Source organism: Camelina sativa, chromosome 3, assembly GCF_000633955.1.
Source record: "Camelina sativa cultivar DH55 chromosome 3, Cs, whole genome shotgun sequence".
In the NCBI taxonomy this organism is placed as follows: Eukaryota; Viridiplantae; Streptophyta; class Magnoliopsida; order Brassicales; family Brassicaceae; genus Camelina; species Camelina sativa.
In genome coordinates this window covers 16,589,904-16,614,029 of record NC_025687.1, presented here as the reverse complement: position 1 = coordinate 16,614,029, position 24,126 = coordinate 16,589,904, and the positions used below count along the sequence as shown (strand labels likewise).

General features: G+C 38.2%; 4 protein-coding genes and 1 long non-coding RNA gene across 5 annotated transcripts in view; 3 read left to right on the top strand and 2 right to left on the bottom strand.

Annotated features, from left to right (window-relative positions):
- LOC104777326 (protein DETOXIFICATION 23-like) overlaps positions 1 to 5,674 on the bottom strand; it is a 16,843-nt gene extending 11,169 nt beyond the window's left edge. Inside the window, exon 1 of the mRNA XM_010501553.2 lies at positions 5,311 to 5,674. Within this exon, the coding sequence (XP_010499855.1) occupies positions 5,311 to 5,571 (261 nt within the window). The 5' untranslated portion in view covers positions 5,572 to 5,674. The remainder of the gene's footprint in view (positions 1 to 5,310) is intronic.
- Positions 9,458 to 12,648, top strand: LOC104777325 (NAC domain-containing protein 14-like). The gene is made up of 7 exons (XM_010501551.2): positions 9,458 to 9,723; positions 9,883 to 10,160; positions 10,406 to 10,720; positions 10,836 to 11,213; positions 11,345 to 11,785; positions 12,139 to 12,351; positions 12,448 to 12,648. Exons 1-7 carry the CDS (start codon positions 9,546 to 9,548, stop codon positions 12,646 to 12,648), a joined length of 2,004 nt encoding a protein of 667 aa, XP_010499853.1. The 5' UTR covers positions 9,458 to 9,545.
- Positions 14,146 to 15,088, top strand: LOC104777324. The gene is made up of 2 exons (XR_002037523.1): positions 14,146 to 14,329; positions 14,696 to 15,088. It is a non-coding gene; the product is annotated as an uncharacterized LOC104777324 (long non-coding RNA).
- Positions 14,284 to 15,013, top strand: LOC104777323. Its single transcript, XM_010501549.2, has one exon. The coding sequence runs from the start codon at positions 14,353 to 14,355 to the stop codon at positions 14,566 to 14,568; it is 216 nt and encodes a 71-aa protein (XP_010499851.1). The 5' UTR covers positions 14,284 to 14,352; the 3' UTR covers positions 14,569 to 15,013.
- LOC104779049 lies at positions 18,220 to 23,004 on the bottom strand. Its single transcript, XM_010503444.1, has 5 exons — positions 22,077 to 23,004; positions 20,695 to 21,176; positions 20,184 to 20,538; positions 19,603 to 19,835; positions 18,220 to 19,551 (listed from the first exon to the last, which is right to left on the bottom strand). The coding sequence occupies exons 1-5, from the start codon at positions 23,002 to 23,004 to the stop codon at positions 18,220 to 18,222; spliced, it is 3,330 nt and encodes a 1,109-aa protein (XP_010501746.1).

Sequence of the window (24,126 nt, the reverse complement as noted above, 5' to 3'; positions counted from 1 at the left end):
ATTGGGGGGGGGGGGGGGTTGATGTACTTAGGCAGATTTGCCACTTACTCAAGAAACGCCTAGTAATAAGCGAAGTGAACTGCGTACCAGTATCAGTGACGATCTCGTAGGGTAATCCGTGACGACATATAATGTTCTTCCAAATAAAGTTAGTCACGTCCAAAGATTGGATCTTGGTGTATGACTCAGCCTCGACCCATTTGGTGAAGTAATCGGTGAGTACCAGTATGAATTTCTTGGATCTTGACGCCGGCAGAGGGCTACAAGATCCATGGCCAAACGCATGAATGGGTACGGAGCCGTAACAGTGCTTAGTAGTTCGGGTGGAACATGTCGTATTGGCCCGTGACGTTGGCAAACTTCGAACTTTGCAGAAAAAGCTTCCCAGTCAGCAACCATGGTCGGCCAGTAATGACCAGCCTTCTTGATTTTTAAAGCAAGCGCTCGTCCACCAAAGTGGTTACCACCGTCGCCCTCATGTACCTCCATCATGATTCGCTCGGCTTTTTCGCGACTGACACAGGTAAGGTTGCCATCCAAGAGAATGTATCTAGCACTTCGAGCCTTCAGACGCCGAGCTGCCCAACGATCTAACGGGACAATTCCTTCGGAGATATAAAGCTTAATTTCGATTTGCCAATCATCTGGTGGTTTCATGACATATGTCAAGTCTTCTATTGGCTCGTCAACTTCCATTGGAACCGAATCTTTGTTGATAATGGAGACCAGGCTGGCTAGGTCGATGTTGGGTGTCTCGACGCATTCAACAGGAATTGTGCGCATGCAAGAGCATCCGCCGACGTGTTCTCACTTCGCAGAATCTTCGTCAGAGAAAAATAAGCGAACTCCGCAGACAATATCCGTACCAATTGGCGGTATGCTCCCATTCACTCGTTCTTAGCGTCGAACTCACCACTGAACTGACTGACTACCAGTTGGGAATCACAGAAGACTTGTAGATGCGTTACTCCGAGTCCCCGTGCAACCGGAGCCCTGCGAGAACAGCCTCGTACTCCGTCTCGTTATTGGATGCTTTGAAATTGAGCTTCAATGCTTGTTCAAGCACTTCGCCGTTTGGAGATCGGAGAATGAGTCCCACGCCAGATCCCTGATGAGATGACGAGCCATCGACGAACATGGTTCAAGGCTCTTCCTTGGGTGTCGGGTCTCCGAGCTCAGGGGAAAGCTCGATATTCGATATCGTACACGCTCAACTCAACCGCCCACTTCACCATGCGTCCGGACTGAAGGGGACTATGAAGGATAGTTCTGAGCGGCTGGTCGGTAAACACGATGATGGAATGTGATTGGAAGTATGGTCGAAGTATACGCGCAGCGGTGATCACAGCAAGAGCCAATTTTTCTAATGTAGGATATCTTTATCCCGCATCGTTGAGGGCTTTGCTAGTATAAAATATCGGTCTCTGGTCACCGCGATCGTCTCGGACAAGTACGCCGCAAACTGCCGAGCTGGAAGCCGAAACATAAAGATATAATGTTTCGCCGTCTTCCTTCAACTGCTGAAAGGCGATCTCGCAATTATCATCCCAATGAAAGTCCTTATTTTCTCGGAGAAGATGATAGAAGGGAAGGCATTTATCCGTTGATCGGGCGATGAAACGATTAAGGGCAGCGATCCGACCAATTTGACGCTGCACCTCCCGTTTGTTCGTTTGGGACGGGAGGCCGAGTATTGCTTCAATCCTCTTGGGGTTGGCCTCTATCCCTCGCTCGGTAACAATGTATCCTAAGAATTTGCCCGAAGTGACGCCAAACGTGCATTTCGTCTGAGATTTAACCAACATGTCGTCAATGTAGACTTCCATAGTTCGTCCGAGCAGATCGGCGAACATCATATTGACCAGCCGTTGGTAGGTTGCTGCGGCGTTTTTTAATCCGAACGGCATAACTTTATAGCAATAGGTCCCTCTATCCGTAATAAATGCCGTTTTTTCGCGATCTGTTGAACTCATGGCGATCTGGTTGTATCCTGACAAAGCATCCATGAAGGAAAGCAATTGGTTCCCCGCTGTGGCTTCGACGAGTCGGTCTATGTGCGGCAAAGGGAAGCTATCCTTACGACACGCCTTGTTGAGATCGGTGAAGTCCATGCAGACTCTCCATTTGCTGTTCTTCTTTTTGACCACGACCGGGTTGGCCAACAATTCCGGGTATTGGACCTCCATTATTTGATCTACTTTGAGTAAGCGTTTGACTTTGTCTGATCTGGACCCAGGCGCATGCGTTTCTGCCTAACTGGTTTGAACGTTGGGTCGATATTTAGCATGTGGCAGATGACGTCGGGGCTAATTCCGACCATGTCCTTTGTCGACCAAGCAAAAGTTGAAGACCGAGACTGCAAGAAAGCGATGAGCTGTGCATTAATATTGGCTTCCAGTTCGGCTCCCACTCCAACAGTTCGTTTTGGATCCTTCGTGTTGGATCCGTAGGATTGATGTTTACTTGGATTATTCGGCATTCCGGATATTTGAGTCGGTCTCGCTCTGGCTTATGAGGAACGAAGAGATGCTCCCGCTCCGACTTATGGGGACTGAAGAGATGGTCCCTGATCTGTAATTGCTATGCGTCCTGAGTTTTCCTTTGCTTCTTTTCGATGATGGAGCAAGTTCGGGCCATCCTTTGATCACCATATTGGGTACAGATCCCTGTTGGACTAGGGAATTTAAGGCAGAGATGGTAGGTCGACGGTACGACTTGCATCGTGTATATCCATGGTGATCCCAGGATGGCGTTGTAAATTGGGGGTGCATCGACGACCACAAATCTATTTTTTCGGGTCACTCCTCGAGCACGAACTTGCAATTTTCCATTGCCCATTGACATTTTGGCGATCCCGTCGTAGCCGGTCAGTGTTCGGGTCTCGGGTTTGACCTGCTCAGGTGTGATGCCCATCTTTTCTAATGTTTGCCAGAACAAAACGTTTACGGTGCTTCCAGTGTCCACCAAAACTCTTTCGACGTCGAATTCGCCCATAGTTATTTCAACGACCAGGGGGTCCGAATGAGGGTGTTGAATCCCTTTGGCGTCTTCCGCGATGAACGATATGGGATCCGAACAGAGTGGGGGCTCGTCTGAGGTCGCTTGTTGACTGCAAATATGGCGTGCCCTCTTTTTTAATGCCCGAACGGAGTCAGCACAATCCTCTGGCGGGCCAAGTATCATGGTTATTCGACCTCGGTGAGGAGAGTTAGCTCGTTTAGGGTTCTGTCCCCGTTGTCTTTTTGGGGGAGCGGGTAGCTCGCTTTCCTGGGGCATCTCTTCTTGATGGTCGACGAACACTTGATTTGCTGGCTGTGGAATGTGGTCAGTCGGGCCGCTGTTTGCATAACCACGACCGCCTGCCCCTCGAGCACCATTAGATCGACCACCACGCCAATTGATAATGCTTGAGGAAAGCTGTCGACAATTCGATAATGCTTGAGGAAAGCTGTAGACAATTTGGTGAAGTTATCAATCGAGTTCGGATTGAGTCTTGTGAACCAGGTTAAGGCGGGCCCGGAAAGACTATCGACGAACAATTGGCAGTATCCAAATCCCTCTGTTCGTCAGTAAACCGTGCCTTGGCCACGGTTGCCATGAACGACGTCATGAAAAGGACCAGGTCTTTATCTCCGAGATAGGTTGGGAGCTTCAATTTGACGTTTGGTACGACGATTTGCAGGATCCGTGATGTGTAAGGAGTACGGCGAGTGACTTCGACAATCCTGTCGATTTCAGAGGGTTGTACTAATAGCCCGATGGAGGAGAGAATTCATACCATGAATTTGCGACTGGATTTCCTCAATCTCAAGGCGAGGTCCCATGCTTGTTGAAGGGGCGGCCTGGATAACCGGGGTCTCGCGGGCTCGTGAGTTTAGATTCGTCGGCCGGATGACCGAGGTCGCCAAGGGAGGAGGATTCCTCCATTCCGCTTGGTCGACCGTCGGTATGTCCGAGAAGTCGAGACGACGTGTGAGATCGCCTCCCCTTGTTGCGGGCGATTGCTCCACGGAGAGTGGTGATGGGGTTGTCTGAGTCGCGACAGCGTTGACTCTTCGGTTAGTGTTGGAGATCATCTGGTAGTTCTCCTTAGTCATGGTACCGAACAAGATTTTGAAGTTTTCCGTGGAGACAACCTGCGGGATTGGTACCGGCATCATCGCACGATCAGAGGAATCTTTGGTTCGGACGCCAGGTTGCTGTTCCGTAAGAGGCGTCGTCTCCCGGTTCGCTGGGTGTTCGTACGAACGTTCTGCTTCGAGATTGTCCGGACGTTCACAGGTTCGCTCCATCCCCTGGTCGAGGGCGTCTTCGACTCCGTTTTCAGATGGAGGTTCAGTGTGGCTGTCGGTCAGATCTACCGAAGTGGTGGTGTTGCGACGGACATAGACGGCGGTGCCCTGCGTGGTTGGAGCATCACCCCATGCAACGACATTATCTTGAGAAGACGCGAGGCCCGTGACATCGATACGTTTGAGGAAGTGTGATTTGCCTCTGTGTTGGTCATCGGAGACATCGTTGTTAGTTCTTGAGAAATTGACTTGTAAAGACGATTTTGCGTCCCCACAGACGGCGCCAATTGTAGAAACTGAGTTTCACACAATGAATTTGTTTAAAGGGGGAAACAAATTCAGTAAAGTAATCTCTCTAAGAAATCGGATTGAAACTAGTAAACAAAAGGAATTGAAATCTCTTGGGAAAGAAGTTAGAGTTTTCTCTCAAGAACAATGAGAAACTAGGGATTTTGTATTAATTGCTGGATGATTTACAATGGAGAAGTCTCTCCCCTTTTATACAGTTTTATCAATCACAAAATATATTAACTTTCCTTATAGCCCAGAATGAGATAAGGAAAGTTCCAATCTCTTCCTCAAGTCGGCCGTCGGGCGAATTAGGAAGTCGGCTTCTCATCGATGGGTTGAGCCTCTTTGTCCGAACAGATCTCATGTAGATCATCAATTAAGATCCTTAACCGGATTCCCGATTAAGTAATCAATTTATCTTTCTGGTTTAGATCGGTATGTCGGGAGTGCTAAATCCTGCACCAACAGACGGGTTGAAGAAGAAACCAAAACAATCTCCGACAAGAAGTCTATCTAAGCATTCACGTCACCATATATGTCATTCAAATTACTCCAAACATATATATCATTCAAAGTACTCCAAACACCCTAAAATAGATATTCTAGTCTTTATAACGACCAAAAAAATTATTTTATTTTTAGTGAAGTGTTAGTGGAAGAATAAGAGATATTATTGTTTTATTATTCTCGTTAATTAAGAGATATAACTGAAGTATGGGATACTAACCAAGATACCATTACTGAAACGGAGGAGAACGGTGAGGGTGATGGAGTAAGCGGCCAACTCGGTTGAGCCAAGGTGGCCAATGAAAGCTTGAGTTATCAAAGATAGTCCTGACGTAGAGAATCTCGTGAAGATCGCTGGCCCAGCCACAACCCATAGCTTCTTAGATTCCCTCCAAACCTTCTCTATCATCCCAAACTCATCCTCTTCTCTGCCGCTCTCCGTGGACTTTTGCAGTAGGGTCTCCGTCACTTCTCCTCCCATGGCTTACAAGAGAGTGAAGAGAGAGAGAGCATAGAAGGCAAGGGAAGAAGAGAGAGGAGAGAGTTTTGTTTGGTGGGTCGTTTTTGTTTATTAACGGAGGAGGTTAAAAGCCGGCTTATACATCTTTTTTAAGATTCTTTGCCAAATTGGTTATTTAATAACATCTAGGGAATATTTTTTGTAACTATTTTTACATATATTGAATTCTTGAAAATATGAATTTTCTTTTTGGAATTAGATTAATTGTAAAAACTATGATTTATACAATAATAATATAGAAAATGCATTAATAAATTAATGATTGAGAAATCTTAAATCTAAGATTGCTTATAAATGTTTACATTTAAATTGAGTGGACTTAATTGTATAAATAGCTTAACTAATCCTAATGTATGTTATGTTTTATTTTCTTTACCCTAATGTGGGAGATATATTAGCGTGGTTTGAATTTGTGGTGTATTTTTGTATTTAATATAAATTTAATCACATATTGTTTTATAGTGTTTTTTAAATTGTTAGAAAATTTAATATTAGTCAAAATACATAAATATATTTTGGAGGGATCAGTCGTAAATGTGGTGTTGTAAACATGTAACAAATTGACTAAAAACACTATCCTCTGATTTTGTGTATTATTTTAATACTATTATACTTTTGTTGAATAGCATAAGGATTAGGTTAATTTTTAAAGTAATTTTTAAGTAGATGATTATTTAGTTTTCACTGCTTTAAACTATAATATAAAACCTTCAGTTTTGGAACTTATATATTGTTTAATTGGACATTAGTTTGTGTTATAATATATAAAATCACTATCAACATTACTCTCAAATTTTGTTTTCTTTACTTGTTATGGGAGTTAAAAATATTAGTGTAGCTTGATTTTCTGGTGTATTATTTTTGTAGTTTATACAAATTTAATCACCTAATTTTTCTATAGTTTGTTTTTTGTCAAAGAAGTTATTATTTCTCTTTTGTTCTTTTTGTAAAATCTAATTGTTTTGTTTTATTTGATAATAACTACATTTAAGTCAATATACACATACATATTTTTTACATTAGTTTGGTTTTGTGTTATTCTTGGTTAATCTTGATTTATATTATATTTGTATTATATTTATATTTTACTATATGATACTTATGTTGTATTGATTCTATTGGTATACCTTTGTTTTTAAAGTTGTACATGATTTATTAATTTATTTTTATTTAAGCTATAATTTAAACCTATGTTTTTGGAAATATTGATACGACATATAATGATTTCAATACTTGGTTGATATCATTATTTTTTAAAAAAAATTGTAAATGATTTATTAATTTAGTTTAAATTTTTTTTTTTTTTTTTTGAAAAAATATTGATATGATGTATAATATTTCTTATAATTTGATTAATTACACAATTTTAATGATGTGTTAGTTACTTAAAATCCAGAAATGCTTATGTTGAACATGAAATAATTATTATTGGTTGAGATATATGAGTTGTATTAATCGAAATGTTTTTATTGGATATCAATTTTAATGATGCATCACTCTCAAAACACTCCAAAACTCTGATGTTCGAATTTTTGCGTTCATCACCACAAAGGCATTCTCCATATTCATTTTAGATGACAAATTCTCTGTTTTTATAATGTTTCACAATCTTACAGTTACAAGAAAGAAGAACATGTATAAGAAATGGTCACTTTGGTTGCCATGGTGTTACCCAAGTAATTTAGTATGACTTTACCATTATTTCTTACAAATGCCTCAAAACAAACTAAAGTGAGATGACTATACTGTGACCGATGAACTGAATCATATGATTGTGGAAACCATAAAGTGCACAGAGATAGGTCCAAAAAAATGAAATTGGTATATATTTTATCACCTACAAGTTGGAAAGAATATCCGACTGCATGCATCTTGGGTCAGACTTGTATGCTAAACTCTATAAAGTGATAATTGATTGCATATCTTCATCGGGTTACATATCCTTCACCAGATTGCCAATCAATACTTGTCCTTCATAATTTTATTGTTAGATCATCATTACAAGTTCAAGAAATCCTAATGTTGTTAAATCAGGTAACATAGAGATGAAACCTATGATCAAAAACAATGGATTAAAGATTCATTAATCTATAAGTGACCATCTTTCCCACATCATCATTAAAGGACATAGCCCATAGGCCCCATATGGTAGAAGAATGACCACAAAGTGAAGATTAGAGGCAACATGTATATTATACTCATACAAGAAGATTTTAGAAAACAATAGCACAATATACTTAGATTCACCTAATTAAGGTTTGGGAAAAGTTATAATCACTGTACTTATTCTTAGACTACCAAACTTGTTAAGAGAAACATAAGAACACATTGACGTGTAAGTTTTTGTTTGGGAGGTTTATATTAGGGCAAATTTATAATCATGATTGGTTACTTGTGTATAATATAAAACTAATGGTGATAACACATTAACATAAGAAAAAAAAAAAACCTAGAGTAAAGTGATGTGGAACAAAAGATTATTATTGGAGAAAAATGATGAGTTGTATTAATTCTTTTAATTTTAATAGAGGTGTCAGCTCTACAATTCTCCAAAATATTGAGGTGTCATCACCTGGTGAAAAACATCCAAGTTTTATTGTATTGATTGATAATACTTTTCCATGCATTTTCATATACACTGTTCAAAACTAGTTTAATAATTTCTTGGTTATGTGAAAAGAAATAATGTAACTTTATGCCGATAGAAACAAGTGCAATTTAGATCTAACGTGTGGCCCAATCATGAAACTATGACAGACCAAAAAGTTATTGGGCCGAAATACCAGCCCATTAAAAAAATAGGAGCAATAATTGGGGATGGAAGACGTAACTTTTACAGAGCATGGAAGGCTTTTTGTACTTTATGAAACTTTAACTTTGTTTTTTTTCTTTTTAGCAATGACTATAGTTATAGTATTTAGTATTTACACGGCTCTATGTAAATCTTTCCACATAATAACCCCGAAAAATAGTATACTTACTATCATAGTATCAAATGCAAAGAATTATGTGTTTGATCCTAGACACTTATGTCATGAATGGAATGGTTTTTCAAATTGGTTTTTAGTTTCTGGTTTTTATTTATTTGATTTTTGGTTTTTGTTAAAAAGATTAAAAATTTAAAAAATGAAAATAAAAATTGAAAAATGAAAGAAAAAGAATCACGTAGAGAAGAAAATGAGAAACCAATATAAAAAGGTTTTTAGTTTTTCTTTCAAAAACTAGATTCTCCAATTTTTAGGGAATCAAATTTTGTAAAATCTTGAAAGGCTTCCAAAAACCAAAATCTAGCCAAAAACTACTGAACGTTCAGGGCGTAAAAAGTTAGAATCTAGTTTGGTTGAATCATCATCTCATACAGTCATACTACAACAAATAAAACAAAAAAAATATTAATCGTTCCAAGCCGTAAATAGAGATGAGTATGTCAAAAATGTATTCATTGATTACGACAAAAACAGACAACAATGTAATCTTGCCTGAGGTTGATCATACGATGCATAATGCATTCACGACATATATATAGTACGTAGTTTACTGTAATATAACACAACATATGCCAGAAATGGGAAAAGTTAAAATACATAAATCAACTATATTAAGCAACTTTATAGAACCACGTGAAGGAATCTAATGTGTGTGGTGGACCCTGACGGCACGTACGTGGCCTTACCATCGAGTCAAAAAAAGATAGCAAACGGCGCCTAAAAGGATTGAGCCATGGTTCCCGTAATTATATTGACTTAACTGAGGGTAAAATAGGTAAATCAAATACACTGACGTCACACGTGCGAGTCAGAACATGGCACAATTGGCACACCACTGCAACCAAGTGGGTCAAGCTCAAGCTCAAGCTCAGCTCAAAGAGCTTTCTTCAGGTTTGTTTTGTGAACCAAAGAAGACCCAAAAAAGAAAAAATCAAAACTTTACCGGAGATGACGACGGAGCAAGCTTTGTTGTCTATGGAAGCTTTACCTCTAGGTTTCAGATTTCGACCAACGGATGAAGAACTCATCAATCATTACTTACGGTTAAAAATAAACGGCCGTGATTCAGAGGTTAGAGTCATCCCAGAGATCGATGTTTGCAAGTGGGAGCCATGGGACTTACCTGGTTAGTTCTCTCTTTCTCATCTTCTTTATATGGTAGAGAGGAACACAAAGAAACAGAGTTTTACAGAGGTTGAGAATTGCAAAAGGTTGAAGCTTTTTGTGAAATTTTGGATTTGTTTTGAGAGTGATGATGTTAAGGGTTTTGTTTGTTTGTTTTTAGGGCTTTCGGTGATAAAGACTGATGATCAAGAGTGGTTCTTTTTTTGTCCTCGTGATCGGAAGTATCCGAGTGGTCATCGTTCTAATAGAGCTACTGACATTGGTTACTGGAAAGCTACTGGGAAAGATCGAACTATTAAGTCTAAGAAGGTAATCATTGGTATGAAGAAGACTCTTGTCTTTTATCGTGGTCGAGCTCCTAGAGGAGAGCGTACTAATTGGATTATGCATGAGTATCGTGCTACTGATAAGGAACTTGATGGCACTGCACCTGGCCAGGTCTGTTTTTTTTTTCATCTTTATCTCATTCCATTTAAGGTCAATTCAAGACCCTACATATGTTAGAGAATTTGTTTATTGGAATGGCCATAAGCAAGTTGATGTTGTTTAGTTTTAGTACTATTATTACTCTTGGATGAACGTTTTTGTCTTTGATGGTGGCCTTTTGGCTTGTTGATATGTGTTTTGTTACAACGATTTGGCTTGCTTATATTGTTCTGTTTTGGTGTGTGTGTTTGGAACAGAACCCGTATGTTTTGTGTCGCTTGTTCCACAAGCCTAGTGATAGTTGTGATACTGCAAACTGTGACGAAATAGAGAATGTCAATACAACACCCACCACAACTAGATGCTCTCCTGATGATACATCTTCTGAAATGGTTCAAGAAACAGCTGCGTCTCGTGTACATGCTTTAAATAGATCGGATGACACTGCAAGGTGTTTAAATGACAAGAGTAATGATGTGAAGCCTGATGTTTCAGTGATTAACAATGCTTCTATCAATCGCCCTGAATCATCTCGCGCCAAAGACCGTGTTTTGGGGAAAACCATAGTAGAGGTATTACATATTTTTCGGTTATGGTTTCTCTGTTTGCACTAAGTGTAGCACTCTGTTTCAAAATTTGTTTCATCAGGTCTCATCATAAACCAGCTTGTGTTTTCCTGTGATATAGGAAACTCCACTTGCAAGGGACAATTCATCTCATTATGGACCCAGTTTTACTCAAATGAATGACAGAACATATTATCCAGCGCAGTCAAGCATCGATTTTGCTTCATCACATATGGATTCGATGTACTCAAGCGATTTTGGCAACTTTGATTATGGACTACATTTTCAGGATGGTGCCGCTATACAAGATGCATCCTTAGCAGATGTCTTGGATGATGTATTTCATAACAATAATGATTCCTCTACTGAAAGGAAAGAATTTGTACTTCCCAATATGATGCATTGGCCTGGAAATACAAGACTCTTGTCTACTGAGTACCCGTTTCGCAAAGACGCTTTTGCTTTTCTTGATGGGAGTGCTGAAGTCGCCGGCTCACAGGTATCGAAAATGTTCATGAACGCTACTAAAGCATCTCACATAATTATCAGGATGATTTATATTCTTACTTATAAGCTGATGTTGATGCGTTGATCTGGGACTGACCATTAGTGTTTCTTCATGCACAGCAGTTTGTACCTGAAAATGTAGTTCCCAGATGGGTCAACGAAGGCCTTGTTGATAGCAAGGAGGTGGTAGAGATCCAATCTTCATCCGGCTCCTCTCGGACCTTGACACCACTTCATAGCAACGTTTTAGGGCAGTATGCTTCAGCTTCGTATGCGTCTATTGATCCCTTTAACTATAATGTCAATCATCCTGAGCATTCATCCTTCGAACAATCATCTTTTGAACAAAACTCTGTTGACCGCAAGATTAGTGCCAGTGACATTTCGGGGTTCAAGGCTAGGTCTCGGGAGAGTCAGACGAATGAGGAATTTGTTGTGGAACAAGGCACTGCTCCTAGAAGAATTCGGCTGCAAATCGAACAGCCATTGGCGCTAGTTAACCACAAAAAAGAAAGGGGTGCAGACAACTATGAAGAAGATGAAGTACAATCTGCAATATCCAAGGTAAGGATTCAGTTGTTAAGCTATTATTGAGATCCACTTTGAATGACCNTTTTGAACAAAACTCTGTTGACTGCAAGATTAGTCCCAGTGACATTTCTGGGTTCAAGGCTAGGTCCCGGGAGAGTCAGACGAATGAGGATTTTATTGTTGAACAAGGCACTGCTCCTAGAAGAATTCGGCTGCAACTCGAACAGCCATTGGCGCTAGTTAAACACAAAAAAGAAAGGGATGCAGATAACTATGAAGAAGATGAAGTACAATCTGCAATGTCCAAGGTAAGTGATTCAGTTGTCTGGCTAGTATTGAGATCCACTTTGAATGACCTTCTCAAATGACCATTGATGAATATGCAGGTCGTAGAGGTAAATGAAAGATGCTTCCTTAACAGAGATAAGACAAGAGTAAGAGGGCCTGATGATAGTCTGTCGGAATCAGCTGAGTTAAGGACTCAGGGGACTGCTCAGAGAAGAATCCGCCTGCAGACGAGATTACGGAAGCCTCCCACAACATTAAACAACACAAGAAGACACTCAAACCGCAGTGAAGAAGAAGCAAGCCATAGAAAGGTAAGATGTTTCTGTAAGCAAGTCATCTAATAACATTTTGACATAAATAAAAGAAAAAACCATTAAGAAGCTCGATTGAAACAATGCGAGATGCAGGAAAAGGAAGATGTGTCATCATCATCATCATGGCAGAAACAAAAGAAGATAATGAAGAAGAGCTTGGTGCAGTATAGTAGTATGGTGATAATAATGGCAGTGATAGTCGTCGTTTTAGTAGGAGTATGGAAAGAGTCAAGAGATGCCCAATGTAGCTTCTTGTTTCATCAATTGGATTCCTTGAAAGGCATGTTTACTTGATGACTATATATAGCGACCTTTCTCCATGTTTTTATTTTTCTTTTTGTATAATCAATCGTGTTAGTCTATTCTTGTTTTCTATCTTTATATTGCAGTGTTGGGTGAAGTAAAATTCTCTAGAATCATTAACAAAAGTAGTTATCTTTTTGAATTTTGCAGTTCAAAACTACTACTTGTGTGTTGTGTCCCTCGCAATAAATCACTGTTAGATTTTTATTACATAGTCAGTCCAAGTTTCAAAGAAAACTTTTGTTTAATTGTAACCATATCAATTTGGGGTTTTAAAAATGTTATCCATGCATAACAAGTAACCAAATAGACTGACGTATCGTAGTATATAAAAATCCAAACAATATACCAAACTTTGTTCAGAGATAATCCAAAATTCCACAAATACTAACAAACACATAAAAGTTACTAAAACCAGAGTCTTAATTTTTATAGTTCCACGAACTTTACTAGCAGTTTCACACATAAACCGTTCCACAGATTCTGACACCTTCCTGATTTCGAAACCCAAAAAATGTAACGCTCAACATTATTTTTTAAAAGACCAACTAAAATCAGCAAATACATACAGTTTTTTTTAATGTCTTTACATTCTTTTTTCTTTTTGGTTAATCATGTCGGTACATTCAAGGGATGAAGTTGTTTGTTTATAATTAAAATGACGACGACAAAAGGAAAGAAGAAGATAAAGATGGAAGGGGGGATAGACATAACCCGGTTTCGGACGTGGGGTCCTGCGTGATAAAAGAAGAGTGGTGAGGTTTCATATATCCGAATACAATGTGCGTTACTCCTAATGTTTTCTCAACACTTGTTTCTTTTTTATTTGTCCTTCAAAACTACACACATTTCTATATTCATTTCAGTTTAAAAAAAATCGAAATTTAGTTGTACTACTGAATAATTATATAGTTAATTTTCTTTTTTATATTGGTTTGTGACTTTGAGTATTAATTCTTTTATCATAAACTACTCTGTCTATTTTCATAAACTGTTCTATTTTTACGGTTTTATATTGTTAATTCAATAGTGTTTTTTTTTTTCATTTATTGGTTATGACTTAATATTTCCTTTTTTAAATCAATAATTTCTTATAATTCGTATAATTAATAAAAATATATTAAAAACTTTAATCAAAAGTTTGGTTTGTTATTCATTCGACATATGGAATGAAAATTATACGGCTTTATTTTGTAAATTCAATAGTGTTTTTTTCATTTATTGGTTATGATTAAATAATTTATTTCTTTTTAAAAAATCAATAATTTCTTATAATTCGTATAATTAATAAAATAAATAAAAAACTTGTTCAAAAGTTTGGTTTGTTATTCATTCGATATATGGAATGATTTTTTTTTTTTTAATTAATAATATAGTTATTATTATCTAGTGAAAGTTAATTAATAAAGGAGAAATGTTGGGTAAAAAAAATTAAACAAAAGCATTTTTAAAAAATTAAATGTGGGTAGTCAAATATAGAGCATTTAATTTAAAATTGACACATTAATAAAGAAAGTTAGCAAACCAAGACCAGAGAGACATTGGAATACACCCCTAGATTTTTAACTTCCTCTAGTCTTCTCTGACTATATATATAAACCTGATACAATCTGTAAAACTAAGAAGAAACACACACACACACACAAGAAGAAACAAGAAGATTCGATTGAAGGTAAAGATATTAATCAAGAAAAAATGTTGCTAGTGACTGTTTTGGCTGAGATGATGAAAGAGTACACGGTGGTGCTGGCCGGAGTTCTGGAGCATCTCTTCTCTCAAGCACCTTTTCCTAGGAGATTCCGACTTCATATTCTATACTCTCTCCCTTTTCATAACTCTAGTTCCGCTCCTCTCACTCTTCTCCTTCCTTCTCCTCCCCCTCCTTATTATTCTCGTTCTTCTTCTACATAATAATGTTTTTTTTCTTTCTTTGACTCTTGAGCTTTCTGTGTAAATAAAGATCTTTATCTATATTAATGCATCCTTTTGTTTCACAAGTGCTTTTTTAATTTGTTGAATTATTCTGGAACGTTTGAAGGGGTTTGATGGTGAACGTTATCATTATCGTGGACTTGATCTTGGTCAAAGAATTGAGAAGAAGAAGAAGAAGAAGACTCTGTTTTGCCGACTTTATCTTCTTCTAGTAAAATATTAGACGAGAGACAAACATTTCTTTTAGAAGGGTCTCACAATGTCGAATTAGTAGTTGTTGTCTTTGTATAATAATCAAGAGATGGTCCAACCAAAAAGACAAAAAAAGCTGCTTACTCGGTTCTATTGTCTATTTCCAATCGAGTTTATCTAATCATATCAATGTGGAGTACTGGTACTTTTGGACCAGGGAAGCCTTCAATTCTTCTTGCCTTTTCTAGAAAAATTGTATTCGCCACTTTGATTCGAGAATGATCTACCATTCTTCAGTTTATTTGGACTTAATTGGTAGTTGTTTTTATTTTCTTGAAACTTAATTGGTAAGTTAGATTAAATGTTTATGTAAAAGTTTATGCGAGATTTTCTTCGAGAATAAATCATCTTTTCCGAAATAAGGGTCTCATTTTTTGGGATTATTCATATTTGTTTGAATAGTTTCATGTAAATATGCTTAATCCCTAAATAATATATATGCAGCAGCTAATATATTTTCTCTTCTCCCAACTCGGCTAAGGAGGCTTTAAGGGCAAAACAAGATATGAGACTGGAGAAAGTTTTAAACGTAAAAAGAAAAGGTAAGCAAATTAACTTGGAGCCATCAAGAAACACTCGCCAATGTAGACAAGATCCTTGAGTGAAATTTTATCTGGTTTCTCGAACTCGAAGGCCACCATGATTCTCTCAGAGAATTATCCGACTCTTTTTTTTTTTTTTTTTGTCTAAGAGCCTCTATTTCTCGACTATAAAAGCAAATCTCAAATATCTTAGGTAATAAAGTTCCACTTTTCAGGTCAAGATGGTGGACGCTTTTGGTATTCATGATAGTTGGAAGAAGGAAAGGAAGGTTATGGAAGAACTGCAAGGCCTTTAGATGACTACTTTTTTGAAGTTCCTACGGCTACTAATCCTTATGAAAAATGATGATGTGTTATTTAAGAATCTCTCATATTAGTTGGATACAAGGAACAGAAACAAGGAGGAAGATGGTGAAGATGATGATTGTTGAAGAAGAGAGGATAAGAATGAAATGTTTATGTTATTCACACTTAATGCAGAGTACAAATGTTATATACAAGTAATGTGTATCTGGTACAAACCGGTTATGTACATAACCAAGACTAAACCATTCAAATATCTAATATTCCCCTTGGAGTGTATATGTTAATAACACCCATCTTGCGGATTAGTCTCAAGAATTGAGTAGGAAATAATGGTTTAGTTAAGACATCAGCCAATTGATGTTCAGTCCCTACATGCATTGCCTTGATGATGCCCAACAGAACCTTCTCTCGAACAATATGACAGTCCATCTCCAAATGCTTGGTGCGTTCGTGAAATACATAATTGTTGGCAATATGGAGAGCAGCTGTATTATCACAATAAAGAGCAGAAGCTTCAGAGGAATCAACCCACAAATCAACTATAAGCTTTCTCAACCAAAGAATCTCTTTCACTGCTGCAGCCATAGCTCTATACTCAGATTCTGCAGAAGACATGGATATTGTATCTTGTTTCATTGATTTCCAAGAGACCAATGATGGTCCAAGAAACATACATAATCCCGAAACAGAGCGCCTTGAATCACTACACCGACCCCAATCTGCATCCGCAAACCCTTTTAATTTGAGATCAGAATTTGCAGAGTAAAACATACCTTGACCAATTGTGCCTTTGAGGTAGTGGAGAACCTTATAGATGATACTAAGATTTTTGTGTATCCTAGCAGGTTCAATTAACCTTATGCAGTTGTAATACTTAAGGTGTCAATCCAGTTGGGAAACTTCACTAACAATTAAGATGCAATCAAGAATCACAAGTCAAGCCAATTCAAAGAGAGTGTTTTTGTCTAACAATCCTAAAATGATCAGAATGCAAAACGGAAATGTGTTCTAGGACTAGAAACGAGAATGTATGACAAGAAGCGAAAATGAATGAAAACAGAAAACGAGTCTAAGCATGAATTAAAAGGCAAGACACGAAACAGTTTCAGGAATGTAATAAATATCAGGAAGAAAGAGGTCCTAAGGATGGGAGTAATTGATGTCGGTGAAGTCTCCTATTTTACAAAGTGTTTAACATGCCACAAGCAATCTATCCCTAGACAACGAACATCTCAACTTAGCTAATCCAATCTCTTGGTAAAAGCTACTCAGACTCAATCACTTCCATACCCAGCTCTCGCTAGAGAAACATGGTTGAGCAGGCATGACAAACAAGTTCATTCATGTCAACAAACATTCTAGACAACTAATCTCTTAGGCTAGGAACGTAAGTCTCTGGCACTAGTTGGTCAGACATTTTATCAAACACCTTTTGGGTGTGGAAATGTCTCGAACCTAGTTCCAATTGATCAAAGAGAAACTAGCATTTCTAACACTAGTCCAAAAGGGAATCATAAAAATCAAAGCTTAAACACTCTACATCCTAAGATCCTCCACCTAGTCTATCCCATCCTCAAGGACTACTACACTACTCAGATCCGAAAGTCATTATCCAAGATGCAAACATAGAAAATATTGAAACAAACATTATTAGGTAGATGAACAACTTTTGAGAAGAAATCAAATGCAAAAACTGAATAAACTCGGAGATGTCGGATTACAAGTCTGAGAACGTTTTTAGGTGGCTAGGTTAACCTTAATAACAAAAACGAAAATGAGATAAAAGATAAGATGTCTCAGCAAATACTTAACAAAATGTATATATAGTAGTACAACATGAAAATCCCTAAAACTTAAAACGACAAGGTAAGGAGTCAGTTTGGTAATCTCCTGAAGTGTGTGAAACCAAACGTCTTCCTTCCTGACATGTGTGAACGAGTCCGTGCGTGTCGAATGGAATGCAATGTCATCATGGCTCAGACGGACGACTGAAGAGCGTGGCGGGGGAGCATGGCTCGATCAGACAAGCTGGAGTGCGTGGCGAGGGAGCATGGCTTGATCAGACAAGCTGGAGTGCGTGTCGAGGGAGCATGGCTCGATCAGACAAGCTGGAGTGCGTGGCGAGGGAGCATGGCTCGAGCGTGGTGTATACACATCCACTAAAACAATGATAACTCTTGAACCACACTTCCGATTGGTTTGAAATAAACGGCGTTGGAAAGATAACTCAATTCCCTACAACTTTGATGAAGACGTTGAAAGCTAAATCCCACTCGAGTGGAACGGCTCGAACGGATGGCTCGGTTGACGCTTCGTGGAGTGTTGCGCAGCGGATGGGTCGAGCGATGTGTTCCCGACGTCTCCTAGATAGCTGAAATACTCCAAAATGCACAATGTATGCAAGGATGATGCAAGAACTACCTAAACATGCAAAGTGTATAGAAAGGACTAGAAAATGAAGTAAAACAATGTGTTATCCTAGTTAAATGCATGATAAATATATGCTAAGGAGAGACAAAATATAGACATATCAATAGACAGCATTCAAGTGAGGTTGTCGTGGAGCAGAGGTGAATCGGCACAACTTGTGAACCGCAAAAGTAATGTCAGGCCGAGTGAATGTGAGATACAGAAGCTTACCAACCAGCCGACGATATTGTTCCACATCTTCCAATAACGTCCCCGTTTCAGTGTTTAAGACATCACTAGGATCCATGGGAATAGGTAATGGTGCACACCCCAATAGTCCTGTCTCATCCAATAAGTCCAAAACATATTTACGTTGACAAACATATATACCAGCCGAGGTCCTTGCAACTTCAAGACCCAAAAAATATTTAGGTGGACCTAAATCTCTCAACTTAAAAGTCTCCTTCATGGCCATGGTGATAGAAACAGTAGCACTAGAGGAACTGCTTGCTATGATGATATCATCGACATATACCAACACTGCCATGTGCACATCTCTAGTCTTTCTTGTAAACAGTGTATCATCACCAGTACCACCCTGAAAACCCAAAGAAACTAAAGATTCAGAGAGCTTCAAGAACCATTGTCGTGAGGCTTGTTTAAGGCCATATAGGGACTTGCGAAGCTTGCAAACAGCATTTGGTGGAAACGATTCTCCTTCTTTAGGACCATAACCAGGAGGTAAACTCATATAAATCTCTTCTTTTAAATCTCCATTAAGAAATGCATTTGAAACATCAAGCTGATCAAGGAACCATTTTCTAGGCGCCGCAAATGCCAGTAAAAACTTAACAGTGGCCATTCGAGCAACGGGAGAGAAGGTTTCAACGTAGTCAAGACCCTCCTTTTGAGTATATCCCTTTGCCACTAGTCGAGCCTTATATCGTTCTAAACTCCCATTTGCATTCAACTTAACAATGTATACCCATTTACAACCAATGACGGTCTTACCAGGAGGAAGAGAACAAACATCCCACGTGTGTGCTCGTTTTAAAGCCACTATCTCAACATCCATAGCATCACAAAACTCTTTGATTTTACTAGCTTGAGAGTAACTAGTTGGTGTAGGGTATTTGGTAAGAGCGTTGACATAAGCACAGAAAGAATCAGAGAGTTTGGAGTAGGATAAGACCTGTGAAATAGGATGCTTTGTAGATTCTTGCATAGAGTAACACTGATAGTCTTGAAGATAACCAGGAGGTCGAGAAACTCTTTTAGGCACCTTAACCGCAGGAGGAAAAACATATGGTACTATCTCTGGAATTGATTCCCCCTGTCTACCAGACGCAAGTGGTTCCCCCTGATCAGAAAACCCAGATGATTCACCAATGTTTGAAACACGAGTGCAAATATGAGGGAAAAATTCTAGTGCACCATCTTGATTCTTAGAATCCTAAAAAGGAAAAATATCCTCGAAGAACTTCACGTTCCTAGAGATGAAAACAGTATTGCTCTCAATATCCATCAGTTTATAACCCTTATATCCTGCAGGATATCCCAAGAAGACGCATGCCTTGGCTCTATCTTCGAATTTAGTTCGCTGTTTTGGAGAAGTGCTTGCATAACATAAGCAACCAAATGTCCTCAAATCTTCATACTCTGGTGCTTTGTTAGTAAGCTTCTCATATGGAGTTTTATTTTCTAATAGTGGTGATGGTGTTCTGTTGATGAGGAAGACTGCAGTGAGTATGCAATCTCACCATAAGGACAATGGCAAATGAGATTGGAACAAAAGAGCCCGAGCCACATTTAAGATGTGTTGATGCTTCCTCTCAACCACCGAGTTCTGCTCTGGAGTTTCTGGACATGAGTGATACGCAACTATTCCCAATCTCCGATAAAGATCAGAAAACTTCAGCTCCGGAGCATTATCGGATCAGACACATCGAACTCGTTTGTCAAACTGAGTCTCAACCATTTGTAAGAATTCTGGAAATATGTGCAGAACATCACCTTTAAGTTTTAGTAAGTAAACCCAAGTTACTCTGCTATGATCATCCACTATCGTTAGAAAATATCGAAAACCTTCTACTGTTGGCTCTGAGAATGGACCCCAAACATCAATATGAAGCAAGTCAAAGGGTGCAAAACAAATATTGCCTCTATTAGAAAACGGTAATTTCTTCTGTTTTGCTCTTTGACAAATATCACAATGTAAAACTCTTTTATTCCTTTGTTTAGAAATCCCAAGAACATCACTAAGCATATCAATCCGAGAAAAAGAAGTGTGACCAAGTCTCTTATGCCAAACAGCCGAATCTATTTCATCATTCAAACTACAAGAAGATAGTTGTCTTGAATCTGCAGGTTCTTCAACATCCAAGAGATAAAGATTTGTAATCCGTCTACCTCTTCCAATCGTCAATCCCTTGGTAGGATCCTGTGTCAGACAAGAAACAGGATCAAAGATTACACGAGAGCCAAGATCTATGGTCAGAGAGCTTATACTGAGAAGATTCAGCTTGAATTTCGGTATATATAAAATATTATGTAGACTGATAGAACCACTGATGACTACTGTACCAACTCCCTTTACCATAACCAAACTTCCATTGGGAAGATTAACATGCTGACGAACAAATATATCAAGGTCATTAAACATACTCCGATCATGACTAACATGATGAGTGGCACCATAATCAATGATCCAAGACCTTCTATTTGTCACATATTGAGCAATAGTTAACACCCCAATAAAACAATAGGTAGAGTTAGAGAAGGTTATACCGGAAGCAGAAGCCTCAGTTGTTGGTGCTAGAGTCTGAGAAGTCTGAGAGCTAGCTTGAGGAGTGAGATGAGAACTAAAGTATGCAATGAAATTTTGCAACTGGTCCTTGGATAAATTCCCAATAAGGCTCTCAAAACCATCAGATCTTTTAACGTTGGAATCAACAGAAGCAGAAACTTGAGCTGCAACAATGGGAGTAGGAGCAAACGATTGAGAGGGTGGAGAGGCATTAAACTGTTGTTTCCTCGGTTTCCAGCCAGGTGGATAACCATGTAACTTGTAGCAACGATCTACAACATGACCAGTGAAACCACAATGGGAACAAATCGGTTTCTCCTTTCGATGAGGCTGATACGAAGCATTGATAGCAATGTTCTAAAATACGGCCTAGGCGGCCGTATATACGGTGACCCACTGTACCGTTTCTAGGCTAAGCGTTTAACAAATACGGGTTGGTTGAATACGGTTTCTTATACGGCGTATATACGGACGACTATACGGTTAGCGTATACACGGTAATTTTTATTTTTTTTTACCTTCAATCAAGCTATAGACCTATAAATTGATAAAACCCTAAGCTTTATTATCGTTTTCTACTGTCGTGACACTTTTGTTTCTCAAACTTCATTCTATATACAGAGAGTCTTCAGGTTTTCTTTACTCTCCTTCTCTTGTTTTGATTATATGATTCTTCTTTTTGGCTTTATCATCTATCGTTGTTGTCTTGTTGATTAAAGAACTATAATTCTTAATATCGTAAAACTATGTTTGAGTTTGAGTTTTGATATCGTAAAACAGAGTTTTGATATCGTAAAACTCTGTTTTGAAATCGTAAAACTCTGTTTTGGTATCGTAAAACAGAGTTTTGAAATCGTAAAACTCTGTTTTGGAATCTCACTGCATATTTGTCTTTTGTAATTATTTTCAGAAATTATTCAAGTTCTAATGGATTCTTGTATATAAAGGTTGATACTATTGGTTTGACAATTTTATGAGTATTTTTGCAAAGATTTTGATATTTATTTTGTTTTTATTATATATATTTAATTATTTATATGTAATATATTCATATCTATATATATTTTTAATAAAATATATCTACCGTATATATCCCGTATATACAGCCGCTTATACGGCTATACACTAAACGGAGGTCCGCCGCCCGGCTAGCGCCTAGCGCATTTTAGAACATTGATTGATAGAGCCAGCAGAGGTGGGAGCAACAATGACATTCATCACTCCAGGATGTGGCACAACATTCCCAACCTGAAAAGCAGCTGGTGCAACACTCACTCCAAATTGCCTTTGTCTATCATCTTGGTCTAAAATGTTATAGACCTCAGCTATATCAGGCAAAGGCTTCTTCATGATGATCTGACCTCTGATAATAGAGTATGACTCATTTAAACCAGCAAGAAACTTAATGAGACGTCCTCGGTTTACCTTTTCTTGATAGTTGCGTTTACTTACGCAGTTGAAAGAACGACAGCAAAAGCAAGATTCTGTAGGTTCACTGCCATCAAGTTGGTCCCATAGAGTTTTCAAAGCTGTATAATAGCTAGAAAGATCCATAGAACCTTGACGCAGATCTTGAATTTGCTGAATCAAGTAGAAAGTTCTTGGCAAATTTGTCATATGAAATCTATTGTGCAAATCTTTCCAAACCATAGTAGCATCATCAAAATTCAAAATACTACCATAGATTTGTTTAGAAACAGCGTTCAACATCCATGATTTGACCATACTGTTGCATCTAGACCAGATCCGAAAGATAGGATTACCTTCATCGGGACGAGGAAGAGAACCATCGATGAAAGCGAGTTTGTTCTTTGCATCAAGAGCGATCTTCATCGCTGAGCACCAATGGTTGTAGTTTGTTTCGTCTAACCGATCTGCAACAAGAGACAAGCTTGGATGATCGGCACTGTGAAGAAAAAACGGTGAGTGTGGGCTATCCACAATATCGATCTCAGCAACAGAGACGATCGGAACACCAATAGCTGGATCTGCCAAAATCTGAGAGGTAGAGCTCATCGGAGCTTTCGATTTTAAAGCAGAACTACTAGCACCAGTAGATTTACCCAGACGACGAGTGGATTTGCGAATCGGAACTCCCATATCGACACAATCAAGCATACAACGAATCACCAAAGAGAAGAAAGATCAGAGTAGAGAGAAAAAAAAAACTAAATCGAAACTAAGCGTATAGCTCTGATACCATATTAGTTGGATACAACGAACAAAAACAAGGAGGAAGATGGTGAAGATGATGATTATTGAAGAAGAGAGGATAAGAATGAAATGTTTCTATTATTCACACTTAATGCAGAGTACGAATGTTATATACAAGTAATGTGTATCAGGTACAAACCGGTTATGTACATAACCAAGACTAAACCATTCAAATATCTAATATCTCATAACAGATGCAAAAGCTTTAACCTATCAAACCAGTTGCAATGCTCATGATTGCAAATAAGGTCTCATTGTATTAAGTTATGAAGATTGCCTTGCTTTAGTAGCTGAATGCACATGTTTGTATCTTATGTTTAGTTTGCTGCTTCGGTTATATATAAAAGGAACACTTATATTCTTTTCGCACACCAACACCATATTCAATACCGAGTACAAAGTTTGTTCCTCCATAGCTACAATTTGCTTAAGCCACAAAGGAAGACATCCAAAGTAGCTTGGGACACGATTCTCTTTGCTATTATATAGACAACATTGGGTAAGCGTATCGTCCTCCAAGCATTTTTATTGTGAGTGAATGTAATCATTATATCATTCTTGAAGATGTTTCCTTAATCTTAATCCGTTATTTTGAACCACTCACAAATTTTATATTTTTCTATATTTCAATATTCAAAGTGTGTAAGTAAAACAACAACATTGCTACATAACCGATTAGGATATGTACCATTTGACCTCTCAGCTTCTTTTTTTTCCTCCCTCGATACCCATTTCGTACTACACATTTCTACATAACATTTCAAAGATCTAGTAAAAGCTACATTAACAAGAAAATTTGACATAAATTTTTTAAAATTATATTTGTGTAACATTCAAAAGAAAAGAGAAGTATAAGGACAGATAAAAAAATATGATAAAATGTAAAAGGTTGAATAAGTAAAATCGTAAAGTTTCCGTCCTAATCTGAAATTTTGACAAGTAAACAGAGAACGACGTCTCGGACTTAGACCTGAAGAAACAAAAAAAAAAAAAAAAAAAAAAAAAAAA